At 34.8% G+C, this 19,125-nt stretch overlaps 1 protein-coding gene across 1 annotated transcript in view; it reads right to left on the reverse strand.

The window, feature by feature from the left end:
* ADGB (androglobin) overlaps positions 1-19,125 on the reverse strand; it is a 106,019-nt gene that overhangs the window by 16,130 nt on the left and 70,764 nt on the right. The window contains exons 22-29 of the mRNA XM_054062330.1: positions 16,881-17,015; positions 14,993-15,086; positions 13,803-13,937; positions 13,453-13,606; positions 8,508-8,695; positions 6,224-6,408; positions 1,514-1,710; positions 231-342 (exon numbers count right to left, since the gene is read on the reverse strand). Coding sequence (XP_053918305.1) covers positions 231-342; positions 1,514-1,710; positions 6,224-6,408; positions 8,508-8,695; positions 13,453-13,606; positions 13,803-13,937; positions 14,993-15,086; positions 16,881-17,015 — 1,200 coding nt within the window. The remainder of the gene's footprint in view (positions 1-230; positions 343-1,513; positions 1,711-6,223; positions 6,409-8,507; positions 8,696-13,452; positions 13,607-13,802; positions 13,938-14,992; positions 15,087-16,880; positions 17,016-19,125) is intronic.

The following is a 19,125-nucleotide window of genomic DNA, read 5'->3' on the forward strand; positions in this document are numbered from 1 at the left end:
ACAAAAGTCATACATATCCCAAAAGCAAGCCTTTTTGGTTTTTTTTTTTTTTCACCTCTTGTCAGTGCATTCAGAAGGCATGTTTTCAAGTTTCAGTAGAAACTTTTATGTTTGGATGTGCTTTGTCAAAGCACTGTGCCATATGGCCTTGGCTTGTTGCAATATAACATTTTTTAAAAAAAATCAGTAACAAGATGCATTTGACGAAATGCATACTGAGATTGACCTACCTTTGATTTCATTTTTCTCCATTTCTTTCAGTCCCTGAACAAACAGAGACTGACTCTCAGTAAGTGGCCAACTGTTATACAACACAAACGCTTGTATGATATACTTGTGAGGCTATGAAAGAAAATGCAGTATGTTAACATGCTGAAGACATAAAAATTATAGTAAGCATTCAAAAGTTCTGTAGGTTACTAAACTGCCAGCTACTGAATTCAACAAATAAAACACATAATTAATTTACAAGCTTGCACATTACAGTATTCACAAGAAGCTTAAAAAATTAGTGTTAATTCCAGAGATTTTATTTTAATTCCTTTGAAATTAAACAATTACTCATGTGTTTATCAAGTGAACCTAAAATGGGGTATGCAACAAAGAGCTACATTCCTTTAAGATTTCCATGTAACTTTTCTATGTATGCCATGTGCTAAAACAAAGACTTTTGTCTTTGATTTTTAAGACCTAGTACAGGGCTTTGAGCCCTAATACTAGAACTTAATAATGTCTTAATTTGAGGTAGAGGTGACAGGGTCCATGTGTTATATTAAACAACATCTACATTGAACAGGAAATTATTCTGATTAAAAACTGTTTTCTAAATTCTGAAGCCAGTTCTTAGTCAAAGGAACAACCCAGGAATTTATTCCTCAATAATCCTTTTTTTTCCCCTTGGAATATTTTGTTACAACTGAACTCAATTATCAGGGAAAAGTCACAGTAGAGAAACATCTGGAGATAGCGACACATGAACTGCTTCAGAAAATGAAAGTTATTTTTCTGTGATAGACAAATAATACTAGGTGAGATCAAGAAAATACACATTTTTGACATCCCTCTCTGAGAAACTCTGCTTGTTTGTTACTAAAGTTTTCAGCTGAGTAGGTGTTTCTCTATTAAAACTATTACATTTGGCCTTCTCTTACATCAAATTTCAAGGAAAACTCACATTGAATTATCAAAGTTTTAACTTCATTACTGGTAGTTTTGGCCCTTAACTAAAAGCTATGATATACTTGAACTGGATTTGGCAAATGAAGAACACTTAATGATTGAATAGATCACCTTGACTGGAAAACAATAATGACACATAGTTATTTGGTTATTCATATACGTACATTATCCTTTCTACATAGCCTCATTCAGAAGCTACCAACAATCTTGATTCTTTTGATTCTTTGTTCTTGCCCCAGCATATCAGATCTCCACATGTAGCAAAAGGATTATCAATATCCTTTCATTGTTTGGTGGGATTTTTTCCAAATCCCAATGACTCGGAATCACTTACTTGTTGTGGACTTATATCACTCTTTTGAAAGTTTTCCAAGAGTAAAGATTCATCTTCTAATATAGGTGGACATTCTTGTACAAGTCCTGGCTTGAAAGAAGATTTGGTGTCCTTTGAAAATGACATACGAGCTTTTTTTTTGGTTCCTCCAGTTTCTGATTCCTTCTTTGTACTACTTTGAATAATAGTTTTGCTTGCTGCAAGATGATGAAAAATGGTTAATTTCCAGAAATTCTATGAATTATTGGTATGAGGTAAATAGATGCCCCCAGAAGTGATGAGAACAAAGAATTATTTTAGTCCATTTTCTCATGCTATATTATGATCATGAGTTTCCGATTAAAATTATACTTATTCCAAATACTAAAATGATGTCATTCTGCTGGAAAATCACAGATCTTTTCAAAGTAAATAACGAAAAATTTGAAAGACTGTATATATAACTGCTGTTACAGTTTATGAAACGTATATTCCCACCCCCTCCTCCAAAGAGGGGAGAAGTGCACTCCTTCCTCTACAGAAGTCTCTTATGCCAGTCTGACACAAAGATCATATCTGACTGAAGTTGAAAAAAAGCCAGCATTGAAAAGAGCTATGAAACTATTTGTGGTCGGTCATTTTTAAAGTTCTATCATTGTCTCCCAAGGAAGAACTGATGTGGAACTACTGTGAAACCACTAACGAGCTAAAGAAGGGCAGTAACAGAAGTATTAGTCCAGAAAACCTATTCAGCTCAGAATTGTGCAAAACTCCAGAAGACTCATCTGCCCTTGTTGGAAAGATGACTTGGAAAAGTTCCCAAAAATTCATGCACAACCAAAATAATAGTTCTAGCAATGGTCTCCAGATGGTGCTGTGACATCAAATTACTTTCCTTATTGCTTCTATAAATATTCAGTCTTGGTTTTCCTAAGCCAAGCTCTGCCTAGAAGGAACTTGTACCTACCTTGGTTCCAGGTTCAAACAAATACCCGAATGAGATTTTGATACTCTGAGAATGGATTGTATCAGACTGCTACTATGGAAAGAAAGGATTATGAGAATTCACTTGACCGCCTGCGGTTACAGGCCTGCTGTGCTTGCAACGCATCAATATTTACCTCCTTTATTGGAAGTGAATGGTCAAGGTTCAAGTCATCTGCTACATCTCAGAAAGGGTAAATATATTCAAAATCAATTGGTTTAATGCAGTTCTTAAGTTATAAAAGACATTTACAAAACAGCTGTGACTGGAGATGAATTAACAGATTGTGGGTGGGAAAGGGGGATGATGTTTTATTGGTGATGCTTGCATAATAGTGTTACTTAAGAATAGTGCTGGCAACATAGCGATCAGCTCCACGAGAGGCGAAATATATGTGATACTGAATAGGTCTCAAATGTGTGGGCTGTGTCTTGCTTAACGAACAAGTTTGGTGCTGGCAGTATGGTAGTGGTTTCTGATTTTTCTTATTCTGTGAAAACACACTTTTAAAAAGAGATAAACTAGATACTGACAGTATGAATCTTGGTGTATTCAATGTCAATTGTATAAATCCCCACCTGAACTTGGCACCAGTATTTATGGAGGTTCCTATATTGCTGTTGTACAGGCCATAAAACACTTTTGACAACACCAAAGAAACACGCTTTTATAATACAATGACATACATTACACCTACTCACATGCAGCAGGTTGGGTAATCTGATACTGTTACACTGAATTTTAACTGTATATTGGCTATAATGAATGAATTTAATAATCTCATTTAGCCTGCATGCTCTGAAAGATTTGGAAAACTTACACAAAATGTCTTCTCTGTGGTATACATATACGAGTGTACACAGGGAAAGAACTTCAATGTTAAGGCCTAGTGTAAGATCTAATCTTGTAAAAATAATAGTCAAACTCCCAACAAAGAGTGACAACTTCACAGTTGTTCCTTCCATCTGTCAGCTCTCTACACACTCATACACACTTAAATGGCATCAGAATATTCATTTTACCTTCAAATACATTCTAAAATCATAACACTTTTCTTACAGTGTGTCAGGTCTAGATACATTTTTAAAGTCTGTTTGAAATAAAGTACCTTTCATCACCACTTTTTCCAGCTAGAATTCACTGACTCCACTGCTGAATCTGATACAACAGCCTTCCTATTTCCAATCAGGTCAACATAACAAATATTTCATTGATTGATTCACAATGGTTTAAAATAATTTAAAATCAAGAGAAATTATTTGTATCACAACACATAAGAATGAAAGATAAAAGCCTAATGTGTCTGTCTGATTTCTGAGGATATTTTGAAAATCCTCTCATCCATGCCCCCTGCTAGTCTGGCAAAGACAAAACGTCCCTTTTCAATTTCTGCCCCAACAGCTCCCTTCCAGCACCTGTTGGAATCCATTTCTCTTCTCTTTCACCTGATTGTGCTTTTTAGCTTATTTCAGTCTTCAGACTATGATCTTTTCCAACAAGCTGGTTTACTGAAAGAGATTTGCTTCTTTTTTATTTTTTTTACTGACTTGGGTAACTTGGCCATTTTTTTTCAAGTATTCATCTTGCTGACCCAAATCTATGCTATCTTATAGCTTTCCTGCTTCTATTTCTACTAGTCTAGTGTTACATTTATTAATCTATTCCCATATTCCAAAAACAGTTACCAAAAATAGCTTTTAATTATCTTGGTAACTCAGTCACAGAATCACGACAGCTTCTCCATTACCTCCTTTAAAACCACAACATTGTCATCTGATGAATTATACTTTAAGAGCATGGTCTTTGTAGCATTTAATTTTACTTTTCTGGTAATAACAAGGTGCTGTTGAGACAGAAATCAATGTTTCTTAAACATGATTAAATTAGGTATTTTTCCCGCACAGCACTGGAAATACAGATAAAACATTTTTCTAGAGAACATTTTATAAAACTAAACAGTTCAAAATAGTGGAGATGAGCACATGAAATATACTATTTTGGGCTTTAGCAAAGCAACAACCTAGTATTTGAACAATTTGTCTTTGCCTCCGGTTCCGAATACGCTCAAATGGGCAGAAATGGATTCATTTACAGAAGATTTATTGTTTAAAAGTCTTCATAAAAGGACTGAAAAGTAATATCTTATAACATTGATATATGGTGGTGTCCATGGAGAGTACAGTAGCTGACTTGTTTGCTTATAAACAATGGCTGTATTGAAGCACACTTGTAATTCTTATTAAGAACTTACAGTTTCAAAATGAAACCTATAGATATAATGAAAAGGCCAGGTTGGATGGGGCCTTGAGCAGCCTGGTCTGGTGGGAGGTGTCCCTGCCCATGGCAGGGGGGTTGGAACTAGACGGTCTTTAAGGTCTCTTCTAACCCAAACCATTCCATGATTCTATGAATGAGAAATAGTATACGATCTTGCAAATAATATGGAAATTGATTAAGAATTGACATGTATGCTTAGATTGCATCTTCTGTATTTCAGTTTGGGCCTATGGCCTCTCATCTTGTCACAGGGTGCTACTGAAGAGTTTGGCTCCATTTTCTCTACCTCCCAGCCCCTTCCTCCAGTATTTATCTCCTGCCAGGCTTGGGCATTCAGTAGATTCAGAGTGGTAGTTTACTGGACTATGGAGAGTCAGTTTCAACTCATGCCAGCTGGATTTTTGTTAGGTAAAAGTCCTAGTTTCAAAGCGCTTTGAGAAAATACATGAATTTTAGCATGAAAGTGACCTTCGAACACACCAGTTCTTGCCTTTAACAAAAGCTGAGATGACAAGACTGCAATGTAATGAATGACAACAACATTTTAAAAATAGAAATAAAAGGAAACAGAATTTTGAACAAATAAACTTCTCAGATTCAGCTGTTCAGCTCAATGTGAGTGAGGTGTGTGCTGTAACTTTCAAATACGTTTGTCTCAAAAGTAGTTTTGTTTAAATTCACGTATTCTCACAAGGGATAACTTTTTCAGTGTTTCAGTTGCTATCTTAAAGAATTGACAACAGCATTTATGAGCTTTGCAAATCTGGCGCAAGTAGTTCTTCCTTCAGTGTTTCCTATTCCCATTATTATAATTGTGAAGGTGTAGCAGAGGCAGAGTAATAATTGGGATTTTTTCTTAAGCATAAATACTGTGTAATTTATTCAAGAGTCTTGTGCCTCGTACTCTGGGGATCATTTGGTGGTTGAGAAGCCAATAAAATATATGCTTTTACAAAAAAGAAGTGATTCTCAAGATGGTACATTTAAATCAGAAGGCTCAGTGTAATCTGTGAATATATACTGTGTCCCACTGCCTGGGCATCAGTTTCCTAACAGTCAACATTTTTTTGAACTTTAAAATGAAACAAATAAAGGCAGGATCTTGAAAATCAAACATATTTCAGGTCTCAAGGACAAGATAAGCATATGTATAAAGTTTTTAGAACTGAGAAGCTACTTCAGTTATCCACAAAACTCTTCACTCTGTCACAAAACAAGACCAAAAGGGAGAGGAAGAAAATGATGCTGGATACCTTATTTCAATCAATCCTTTTAGTACCTTCTGTCATTGCTGAGGACCAAGGACTCCTATGCATTGCTTAAAAAAGGAGCTGAGTTCACTTAATCACAAAGTAATTACTGATTCACAGAAAAAGTAAGAAAAATATTTTCTGTGATTACCTAAAGTTATTGTAAGACTGTATACCCCTCAGTGAATAAAATTATCAAATACAGAATACAATACTTACAGTGGGAACTCAAAAGCTTTTCATTACTCAAGAAATTAAAAGCAGGAATCAGTGCATGGCCCTTTCCAGTGACATTCACAATTTCTTCCTCATTATGTAGGACTTGTAGTTTAATGAACACATCTGATTTAGAGGTTTGTACCTGCACTGTAGCAACATGTGATGCTGTGACTTTTACAGAATACCTAAAGAGGAAGAAATAAAACATAGAGATATAACCAACTATATGAGATAGTTCTTTTTTAGGGAAGTACCAAAACATTGTGCTGACATGGAAAGAAAGATTTAAAATTGAGTTTGTAGTTGACTGTTTTTTCCTGCAGTCCACTGGGCCAAGCTTCCTGTCGTGAAGTTTAGTGCACTGTATCCGAGATCAAAGTAACTGCTGCTGCAAAAAAAAAGGCGGTGGGCTTGCCTTTTATTTTTGCTGCCTTATCAAATGTCCAGATATACTTTTTCCCTCCTGCTGTACCACTATTTGTTGAAAAACATGGTTAGCTGATTAGGGAGCTGAACTGTTTCAATTAAAAAGTAACTTAGCAGAAGAAAAATGTAAAGATTTGCTTTCAAAAGGATAGAGCTATCTCATTTGACAGCAACTGCTACTCTGGTCAACTTTAAAGAATGTAGAATTAAAAGATGGTAGAATTAGAGTCTTAGGATGAAATTTAAATATTTTTGTTGTGACTTCTACCTTCATATATAGCTTACTTTTTGTTCACAAATTCAAATTGTTAGACTAACCTCAGCATGCAAACAAATAAACACAAGTGCACAAAGACTCCATCATCTTCACGTCAGCAAATTTGGAGTAAAAAATATACAGATGTTTTAAAATAATTTTTTTTAAAGTTTCTCAACATCAGAGGGAAAAAAGGAAAAAAAATCATCAAGGAAGAGAGAGTTTACAGAATTTGAGTGCATTTGTTATATTTCTGTCACCTGTTTTCTTCATTGATATTGAACCTGATTCCTATGATTCTTCTTGTTGAACAGACCTCTATCACAAGAATAAATAATTGATTCAAAATATTGATACAAATTGTCAGGAATCAATGCAAAATGTTGTAGAATTAACTTTCAAAATATATGCATGTAATCAGCTCTAAGCACGGGGCCTTTTTAGTACAGTGTCTAATCTTTCATGTCACATATAGTGTTACTTAAATGCAGTGTATTACTTAAATGCACTGTTAATTAAAAACAGTGTGTTACTTAAATATAGCAATTTAGTCAGAACCAGTTCTAGAACTCAACCAGATAGAATAAACTAAAAAATTGAAGCATCATGTTTTTATTAATATGTTCTCCTAAAAGAATATGCATGCTAAAATAAATTGAGTATACATTTTTCTGCCAACACTGCAAGATAGAAAAGAAAATGTTGCATTTCTGGATTTTATCTGAAGCTTGATCTTAATAGCTCAAAAAGTATATCAATCTTTATGTCTCCTCCACAGCCACGAAATCTGTATTGCAATACAAATTTAATTTCCAAAAGTACTATGGAACTTCAGTTAGTGGCACGTGGATAACATTTCAAGAGCCTACAGAAATGAAAAATATTATTAGGATTTTAAAGCTAAAGTCTGTGTACTTCATACCTGTTCTTCATTAAGTGGTAGCAATATTTCAGAAAATAAAACTTTTATTAAAAAAAGGATGTAGAGGCTCTGGAGTGTGTCCAGAGAAAAGCAATGATGCTGGTGAAGGGGCTGGAGAACAAGTCTTAGGAGGAGCGGCTGAGAGAGCTGGGGTTGTTTAGCCTGGAGAGGAGGAGGCTGAGGGGAGACCTTATTGCTCTCTACAACTACCTGAAAGGAGGTTGTGAAGAGGAGGGAGCTGGCCTCTTCTCCCAAGTGACAGGGGACAGGACAAGGGGGAATGGCCTCAAGCTGCGCCAGGGGAGGTTCAGGCTGGACATCAGAAAAAAAATTATTCACAGAAAGGGTCATTGGGTACTGGCAGAAGCTGCCCAGGGAGGTGGTGGAGTCACCTTCCCTGGAGGTGTTTAAAAGATGGGTAGACAAAGTGCTGAGGGGCATGGTTTAGTGGTTGATAAGAATGGTTAGACTCGATGATCCTGGAGGTCTTTTCCAACCTAGTGATTCTGCGATTCTGTGAAATGAAATGTGAAGTTTGCTATTGAATATCGATGGCCCATAAAATTCAGATATTTGCTTCAATACCTTCCCCTTATATGAAAGAGGAAAGGATATACTTTTCTGTCAGGGATAGTCCATATAAAAAAGCATAATTTAATCTTTCTTCTTTCATTATTTACCTAAACATTACATTCTTGTCATTGGGTATGTAATACTCCTTAATTTCTTTAGTAGAATAGACATTATATACAGCCTCACGAGCAAGAACTGGTAGTGGACTACAAGAACCAATGAGCCGGAGCCTCCATCTTCCAGCTGTCACAGGAATGTCATCAGTGCGTGCTTCAGCCATAAATGTATAACCTTTCTGAAAATAGAAAACAAATATTTTTTTCTTGGAAATAACTCTACTCAAAATACAGTCTATGACTACATGGAAACCTATATTTGTCCATGTTACACTTATTAGTATAATAACATGAACTCCATCAGAAAGAATCTTATAGTTCTGTTATAGCCGAACTTACAAAGCATCTCTCATTGCAAGAAATTCTGTTCAGCAAAAGTTACATAGCAAATCAAATCCAATCTAATCTAACTTTGCAGCTGGCCTTATTTTTAGGGGCAGGTACAATTAAACTCCTGAGGTAATTCAACAAAATTATTTGATGATTCAAAGTTGTTTAATGAATTCTAATTTAACAAATATTAATGAGTTCTTACTCTTTTATTTAAGCATATGCAGTATTCTATTCTGAACACTCTTCATATAACATGACTAAAGTTCAGAAAAACACATTTATTTTATACATTTTCTTGCTTTGTACATCAAAGTACTATGCAAATAGCTCCCAGATAAAATACCTGTTCAACTCTGGTTTCTGTAATATTAAAATTCCTGAAACGGTTCAGCAATTTTGAGACTATAGATAGATCTAACTCCAAAGGTGACCACAGATAAAGATAAGGAAACTAATATCTTAGTAATTCACGCACAAGACATTTAGCAAAAAGGTAGCAGTCTTCATCCATATGAAAACAAAATTAGATAAGATAAAATGTAAAACTGAAAATCTATGCATTCACTGATAAAGCAAAGATCTGAAAAATGTCCCTTCAAGTGAGAAAGTGAGAAAGGCAGTAAGAAAGTAAAGCTGAATGCATGCATTTGCTGCATGGAAATTTAGAGAGCAGATTCATTGTGTTTTCAAATGTGAAGTTAAATTAATATTGCCCCTACATTTAATAATATCATTGCAAGTATAGCATTGAATGTTAGGATACTAATCTTATTTTTAAGATGATGTTGATATAAGAAAAAATATTTCTAGTATTAGACAAAGCAAATAAAATTTCACAAAAAAAAAGCTGCACACACAATTAATAAACCTGATGCAGATTTATTCACTTTTTACAAATCCTGAGAAGAGGAATATGGGAAACCAAAATATAATTTAAAAGATTTTGAAATTTGATTTTATTTTGTATTTCAAAACAGAAGGCAATATGGATGTGCTTACTTGAAAGGCAAGAGCAGGAAAAAAGGGATATAATGAGCACAATGGCCAATTGCAATGTAGTAGGGGAACTGAGGATTAAATCTCTTCTTCATATTTTCCAAGGTATCCCTACCAACTTGCTGTTTCCAATATTAAAATTTCATGTTCCACCCAAGAAATTGGTCAGTTGAAATTTCTGTGAAAGTTTTTTTCTCTTGGCAGTTTTCTGCTACATTTCAGTTAAAAGAAATTGGTATTTACCAATAAAAAAATCTTTGTTGAAAAATTCTTATACCAAAAATGGTTGTGATTTCAGGACTATCCATAATGCAGGGTTGTGATTTCAGGACTACTGAATATTTAGAATGAAAGCAAAATATATTATATAAATATATAAATAAATATATATAATATATAATAAAATACATTATTCATTATTCCAATTTGTGCAACTTCAACTGTAAAATGCTTTACACCCTTTAATCACTCCAAGGTAATAGCAGTTATTCAGGAGAGTAACTGCTCAGTTTCAGGAGAACTCACTTAAATACCTAGTTAAGCATATATTTAAACCTCCTCTCTTCTGAACGTGTAGACTTGAAAAGTGAGGATTTAGACAAACCTTCAAGTGCTTTCTGACAGTATCGTGTGTATGAGAAAAACACTGTCTATTGTGTACTTTTTTTATAAGAATGAGGTTTTACGGTCTTTACGTTGAATATAAATATGCAGAAAATTTGGACTTCAGATGAAAAGGTTATTTGAGTGAGCACTTTCTGAATACTATAAGCAATTAGAAAGCATAATAACTGAATTTTGCAGCTTACAGCGACACCAAGTAATCAGTTACTAAGAAGAAATAAACAGATATGTCTAGACAAGCCCATCAGATTTCTTAAAATCTTTTGAAAGGTTCCATTACATACTTAGATATCTTGTTACAATTCACTATCTCTAGAATCAGAAAGGGTTGTTTTCTAGTATACTACTGAAACATTTTGGTAAACTAAGATGATTTCCTTATGTCCTTCTATGACTAGTCAAGACAAATAATTAATCAGCACCCTTATCAAATAGACTTCTATTTTCTAGACTAAATATGTTGTTAGCAATGTTTTCTTAACCTCCTGTCTTTGCTGGTCAGCTGAAGCTTGAGGAATGCTTATCTCCATAATTTTCTACAATCTGTTCAAAAGACTTGTGAATAATAAGAGACTAGAACTAAAAAAAGCCAAAACTCCAAACTAACTGTATCCAGCAGCAGCAACACTTACCATGGAAGAAGAAAATTTAATGGAAAATCCAAATAAATCAAAGCAAGTATCTAGTTTCTATCTAGATTGCAATGTCTGCAGAAATAAGGCAAATATTATTGCTAGTGTGTAGATTTTATCCTTATTGTCAGTCATACTGAAATGAATTTCAATGTGTTCCATGAGTCTTTCTGCAGCAGAATAACAATATCTGCTGATAGGATTTCTTTTTAGGTCTGTTGTAAATTGCTGATTCACAGTTTTGAATCCAAACAACTAACTGGTAGGTTTATTAAAAATGTTACTTTTCCTGTAACATTGACGTTTAGGAATTCAGGCATAATGTATAATTTCTTGCTTGATGTATTACATTGTTTACAGTAATAAAGTCATATTAAAATAAAACTGCTGTATCCTGTGTTTCATGATAATTGCATAATGTCTTGTCAAAACATCAGTAAAGCTTTCAATAGCTTTTGCAAGTCAACTGAAACATTAATGAACCATTTACAAATAGAAAATGAGCTAAATTGTACAGTTATATTCTTACTGAGAAACTCAATAACAGCGATTAAGAAATGTAATGAGTAGAAAAATACAACATACCTACAAAATTCTGTTTTAATACTCTTAAAACAAAATCGCTCTTTACTGATATTAACCACATTTATTATTAATTTAGAAAATAACAAAAATGCCTACTTTAAGCAGGGACTTCTTCAATAGAAAGGATAGGAATAAAATAAAAAGGGCCATTTGTTAATTGGAGGAGATCTGAGAAAGAATTAGTAAAATTAGGGAAGAAAAAACTGCTTTACAAGATAGAACTAGACAGTTGTATTCTTCTAAGCAGGACAAATGCTGAGATGAGATCTGAAATAAATCTGAAGTTCTGATTGCTCTTTCCACATCCCATTACTTTCCTGAAAAGCAGCAAGTAGTGTTTACCACTGAGATTTCTTTTTGCATCCTGCCACTTGCTGCTTTTGGATTCCAAACTGAATTTTCCTGTCTGGTGGAATCCACACCCCATCTCTAAGGATCCCAGACTAGTTTTAAGAGAATGAAATACTTGTCTGCAACCCTTTCTTACTCATATTGCTCCAGCAGCAGCAGCAGGCCTAATCTGCCACATTCAGCTAATATTTCCTATAAATACTGGATAAGGCAAGTTCAGTCTAGTGAAAAAAAATGTCTGATGAAATTGGAAGTTACAAAAGAATGAAGAAAGAAATAGTGTTAGACTGTAACAGACATCAATTCTTTGTTATTAACAGATGAGACTGAGGTGGCTAAAATGTGAACCTGTCTTCATTAAAAGGTCAACGGAGAACATGTGGCTAGAATAGTTAATATTATGGGTAATATTAATGTCATAAGAGGCAGACCAAAATAGGAAAAGAAGTAGTAAAAGACTATAGAGATAAATTAGGGTGATAACAAAAATGCCAGCAAATAAAACTCTCTAATTTTAATGTTATGAAATTTTGCGACGGTCAAAACACTGGCTAATCTAGAGTTGGCTCCAGCACTCTGCTTGATCTTGGCTTTAAGAGCACCTGGGGTTACAGAAGTTCATAAGTCAACAGTGGTGTTGAAAAACAGGGCAAGCACAACAGTTGGAGATACAAGCAGAAGTAAAGCCCACAAGACATGTAAACTAATTGTTCCTTACTCAACATTGGTGTGGCCACAAGTTAATCCTTGGTGCAAGTTTATGGTGCTCAGTGTTGTGTATCATAAACAAGAAAAAAAACAACAGCAATTGGAAAGAGTCCAGAGGAGAGAGTAATCAGTATAGAACATATAACTTTCAAAGAAAGACTGAACAAACTGTCTTCTTTAGCTGAAAATATCTGAAAAGGGCAGGAGGAGGGGAAGCTGTGGTAATTATTCAACAATATAGCTATTTCTTTAGAAACAATTTAAACTAATGCTTCTGAGGTGACAAACAGGCTTTGAGGGGGAGCATATCTAAAGCTGTATTTGGCATCAATGATGCAATTATCATTAGCACCTGAAGATGCATATTAATTTAATTATTGTAAGCATGACTTAAAAAAGGCTATTTGAACCTCATTCTTAGTTTGGCCTCTGACTCTTGAAGGTTATTCTGTCAGATGGATAGCATCAGCAGCAACCATATTGCCACTGAGTAGCACAGCACAGGGCCATTGAATGATATTCCTCAATTTAGCGATAGTAGAAAATATCAGAGAAAATTAAGGCTATTCCTTAACTGTAAAAGGTGTAGCACAGAAGCAGGTCAGTGATAGCCTCTGTTTAAACTTGCTAAAAACTAAAGGCACACTTCTAAGTAGTATGATACAGCTGAAAATGTCCACCGAACTTGGGCTATTCTTTGCATTTACCTTATTTTTGGGATAAACATGAGGTACCACTTTGGAAAAGACATGTGGTATTTCCTCCAATGTGTCATTATCAACAACATGAAGTATACAGGAAGGGATAGTGGTATGCACCCTTGGCACTACAAGCAGGTCTTCCGGGAAAAAAAATATTTCTCTAAAATAAACAAAACAAAGCCAAAACTGTATTAAAATTATTTTCACAAATAAAAATATTTGTGTGACACGAAGTAAAAGCAGACATTAGAATGTAAGGAAAGTAGAGTTATGTAAAATGGCATAAGTAATTAAAAATCAAGTCAATGAAAAAATGGTGTATCAATACTACTTCCCCATAAGAGTATGAAACTCACCTAAAAACCACAAACCACGTATTTGGTGGCTGATCAGCATATGTCACAGCATAGTCAGCAAAAGACATTTTACACCATTCATCTTCATAACAAGGAAACTTTTCAATAGACTTACAATTTCTTTTAAACATTTCTCTGGAAAGCAGCAAACAAGACATGCATTTAAATCTAATCAGGAGGGCACATATATCTTTGACTTTAACTTATGCTAACCATGAAGAACACTGCTTTGTGTATGAAATTAAAATAATGATATAAAATGTTTTAATATTTTTATGGTAGCTATTCACTCTCGAAAAATAATAAATCTGCTAAGGATCAGCTGGTTTAGAGCTAATGTCCTGTGATAATCTATACTTACATACAAATATTTTTTACAGCATTAGAAACACTAAAAAGTGAAATAAAATTATACCCCATATAAGTGTTCCTTAAACTGCTAGTTATAAGGAGTGAGGATTTATACCCATATCCAGTAATTGTTGCCAGTTCTCAATACTCACCCTTTGCAGAACTGATCCACTGCTAGATCAGTTGTGTGAAAATTTGCAGAGAGATATTTGAAGGACAATCAAAACATGTGATCCCCAAGGAGTATCATGCTTGAAAATGACTTAAGGAATACTGTTCAAATTAAAGTAGCTATCTTTGCAAGAGCCTTAATTAAATACTAGGGAAAGAGTCTACCTAGAAGTACACCAAATTTCCTTTAGGTAAGTGCTATCAGAAAATCCTCTGATGATATGAAACGTGGTACAATCTAACAGTACAGTTTTCTCCTTTCTAATGTCCACCACAATTCCTCAACAGATAGCATGAACCAAAATGCTTCTTTAAATCAACTGGTTACCTGTTTAACTAAAGAATGTGTATCAGATTTATACCTATGAAACTGCCTACAGGATATGAAAAAATTAAATGCAGGAGAAAGGTAATATTCTAGCTCTAGCTGTAGGGGGAAAAAACTGTGACACGTTCAGCTAAAAATTAGATTTGCAATAGTTTTACTTAAGTAGGGCACACAGAATAAAGTGGTATATCTCCACTAAAAACATCTCATCCCTTCCAACAGAGTTTTGTAATTTTAAAACTAGTAACGTTTTTATCCAGATTCATTTTGTGAACCAGCAATTTATGACAATTCTATGGTACTGGCAGTAATAAAATAGTTTCATTTATTATATGATTACCTTAAGAGTATTACAGCACACTGTTCAAAATTTAACTCAATTGCAGTCCACAATTTTTGCAAGGTTTCTTTGACAATAATGTTTTCTTTAGTACCTGGAAATAAAAAAAATAAGTTAGAAAATATAACATTTAACTTTCGTATTGTTCTAACACCTGCCCAACACTTGCCATCTCATGGTGTCTACTTCTGTCCACAGAATACAAAAGACTAGGCAACTGCTTTAGATCTGTTGGCCAATTTTTTAAGACTAAAGATTGGTGATATTCTTCTTTATTGCATGAGCAATTAGTGGCAGAAATGGAGGAGGAAAAGTAAAAGAAAGAGGGGAGAGTAATAACACTTTACTGTAATAACAAATAAAAGAGAAGAATTATAGATAAGGAAGGAAAGGATGAGAAGAATATTATATCTGAAAAACAATAACCACCAAGCCCACAGTAAAGCACTGTAAAGAAAATACCAGAATTAAAGGTAACAGAGTATTCATAAATCAGAAGTTGTTAAGAAAGACATTCTAGACAGTGGAAGAAAAGAGTTGAATACTCCCATAGTGCTCAAATGCAAAAAATCTAAACTTAAAAGAATATCTTATCAGCTCTGGGGTTTGTAGGAATTAATAGCACTAATGAAAGTTTACAGAAATGCCTCATTTACATGGCAGTTTATAAACAAAAATAGAAGGGCCCTAGAGGACTTACTTAGGAAAGCTTAAGCAAGTCTAGGCTGCAGGTGATAGTTTGGGAGAGAAGCAGCACTAGATTTACTGATAAGGAAATAAGGTAGTTTGCAGAGATCGTCTGGAGCAGGTAAATATATAGGTGAAAGAACCCCAGTGTAATTCAAGACGGAGCTTCCAGCAGAACAGAGAAGACCTACTAAAGAGGGAGTGTATATCTCACAATGGTGCAGTTTTCTTTGTCATGATCCCCCAGGCATACACTGTGAGGCCAGAAGGAGTCACTGTGATCTAACTGTCTGTGTAACAGTCCTGTTAATATATTAATTGTTATTTCATCATATACAAATTACTAATCCTTTTTGAATTTGATGAGTATTTGTTTAATTTTAAAGTTCTCAGTACAACACAAATCTTGGATTATTCCAATAAATAGCTTAACCTTTTAAAAATAAAAGCCACTTTTAGTTTGAATGTGTCTGGACTCATCTCACAATCCTTGAATCTCAGGCCTTCTTGCTAACCCTTCGGATCTCAGATTTAAGACCTTGTTGCTATCAAATTTCTTTTCAAATTTAACAGTTTATTGTTAAGTTATTCTTTATCTTCCCTTTCTCAGACTACAAACTAACAGCCTGCGAGTACAAGGCTTTTCTTTAATCCTGATACAGTCTACACAGAATGTCCCAGTTGCTATCTATCTTTCTTCTTGGACTGTGGACCCTGCACTTGGACAAAATATTCCAGCTGAGTTAATGGAAATGTGAATAAGAAATGTAACACAAGTCTTCAACTACTACGTAAGGTTCCTCTATTTATATACATAACACTGAAGCATAGTGTCAGCACAGTATCTTTTAAGCATAGTATCAGCCTTTGATGTTGTGTTCTGCTGATTATCCGTTATGGTGCTTAGGTTCTTGTATGGACTTCCTTTAATCTTTACAGAAAAAAACCCAAACATTTAGCCCAGGTCTGAGCTAAATCTATATTAACCGAAATTCTAGTTTAATATTTTTGAAAATACAGGAGGAATGTTTTTCTGTACTTTTTATGCTAATTGAGTGGGTAGGTTGAGCACTATTCTTAGACATTCAGCTATCATGTTCATTTGAGTTCATTTGAAGAAGATATTAATTAGTAACAAAATCTTTTCAGTAAATAAGGTGAAGTATGACACATTTTTTAAAGGAATTTTTATAGGACACACCTGGTTTTCTGCTCCTCAGTACTTTCCTCACATAGTCCCCTCTCCAGAAGGCTTGAATTTTAAGAGCTGCTGCTTCTTCTTCAGAAGTGGGGGTTCGATTCTGCCAGCTACTAAGGGAATTCTTCTCAAAACTTTCTGAAAGAAGGGCAGGAGAATGAGTAACATCAATAAATCTGGATGTCTTGTAGCTACCTGCAATTAAATTAATAAAAGACCCAAAGAGGCACAATACAATGAGAGTGCTATATTCCAGAAGCAGAGTAATTTCTGCATAAAACTTCCATTCATGACAAAAATAACACTCTTAAACATGATAAAATCAGACAAAATATACTGTGTAATTACATAAAGTCAGAATGCAACTACTATGCTAATTATAAATACCAAATAATTGAATTCTTACTTCTCTTCATGGACAGCTATTGCAGTGCATTTTTTAAAATCAAGTCTTGTAATGTCATTTCAAAATATCCTTCCAAATATCAGGATTTTATACATTAAAGCCTTACTCTGAATACAGCTTAAAAGAGCTTCAAAAGACTTTAAGTGCTTGTCTCTCTCAATCTGATCGTTTCATTAAGTAAAAATTTAAATGCCAATGTTGTTAAAAGCATTGTATTCAACCTTCACTAAGAAGCCATGGAATAAGGATAAAATCTATGATAAAGCAAGAACTCATTTTCTGACTGTGACTTTTGTTACCAAGGAGTTTTGGAGTGGAACAGAAACTGGTGAGTTCTGACAGATTAGTAATAACCTCTTTGAAGGCATTCTTGCCTAGAATTAACATCCTGGGAGCCATCAGCATTGGGGCTTACAGGAAGGGTGGGGGGACGGCACTAAAAGGAGGCAGTTCCAGGGGGCCAGTTTGGAACTGCACAGATACAGAACAAGGGCAGAGCATAAGTGGAAGGAAACAGTGCTCCAAAAGGATGTATCAACAAACAAAGAGAAGAAAAGAAATATGATTGAAAAACGCAGACAACATTGCAGACAAACAAGCTGGCTTAAGAAAAAATATTGCTGTCATCAGCCAGAAGATCACACATTTCAATCTAATCTCTTTTACTGAATATTGTTAAATGTGGCTGTGTTCCCAACCATCATTTCTCATGACTGTCTCATTTCCAAACCCCAGTAAGCCTCTTTAATACTTAATGCTTCTGAAAGGTTAGACAAGCCCACTTCAACCAACAACAGATTAGAATTCAATGGTATAAATGGCACAATCACTTTTATAAAGCAGAAGCCTTTAATCACAGAATCATACAGGCTGGAGGTGACCATTGAAGGTCATCTGGTCCAATCCCACATCCAAACAAGGATCAACTTAGAGCAGGTTCTACTGGAACTCAAATTCAAATCCAAACTAAGTGTGAGGAAAAGCCAATATCCAGAATTATCTCTCCAGTCACACAGAATAACTGTATGATCACTGCTCTCAACCTATATTTCTGGAGGAAAAAGAAACTAGTTCTGGAAGAGAATAAGGAAGGAATAGGACTTCTCAAATATGGTTTACACAGATAAGATAAGCTTATAGCTAACATCTTCACTTCTAGATAAGTTAAAATTTCAGAATGGAAGGTTTTAACAGGACTGCAGACAGAAGACATTCTACTTCCGACTTCCAAGTTCGAATTTATCCATGAGAAAGAAATGAATCGTGCCTAAATGACTGTCAAAGTGTCTGAAACTCTAGGCTTGGAAATCAGTGCTACAGACCTCCAGTGAGTTCATGATCTGAAATGACTCACTATTGGGCCCAATGAAAACAGGACAAGGAAAGCAGAGGAAATGTGCAATGGAGAACAAGCAAGCAGCGCTGAGCTGTCAAGACCGTCTCTATCTCCCCTTGTTTCTGTAACATCATCCTGATATGCTTCCTTTCTCAGGATGCATCATATGTCTCCATAAATTCAGCATCTCCTGACTGCCCAAAAGTCTGCAGGATCGTTTTATCTACTGTGAAGATCGTTTTATCTACTATGAAGACCATAGAAGAGCCATGCCATAGAGAAGTAGCACAGTCATCTTGAAAAATGTGACAGGTATTGTTGACTTCAAGTGGTGTTACAAATGTCAACATGCTGACCCTTAGAACTTACAGCCTTGCCATAGGATGTAATTCTGTGAAACATACAATGAGTTAGTTATTCAGCCATTCTGGCTGATCCTTCGTCTTTGATGTCTCACAGAATAACCTTCAGAAGAGAGGAGCCAACACAAGCTAAGTCCCCCTGAA

This window comes from Cuculus canorus, chromosome 3 (assembly GCF_017976375.1).
Source record: "Cuculus canorus isolate bCucCan1 chromosome 3, bCucCan1.pri, whole genome shotgun sequence".
NCBI lineage: Eukaryota > Metazoa > Chordata > Aves > Cuculiformes > Cuculidae > Cuculus > Cuculus canorus.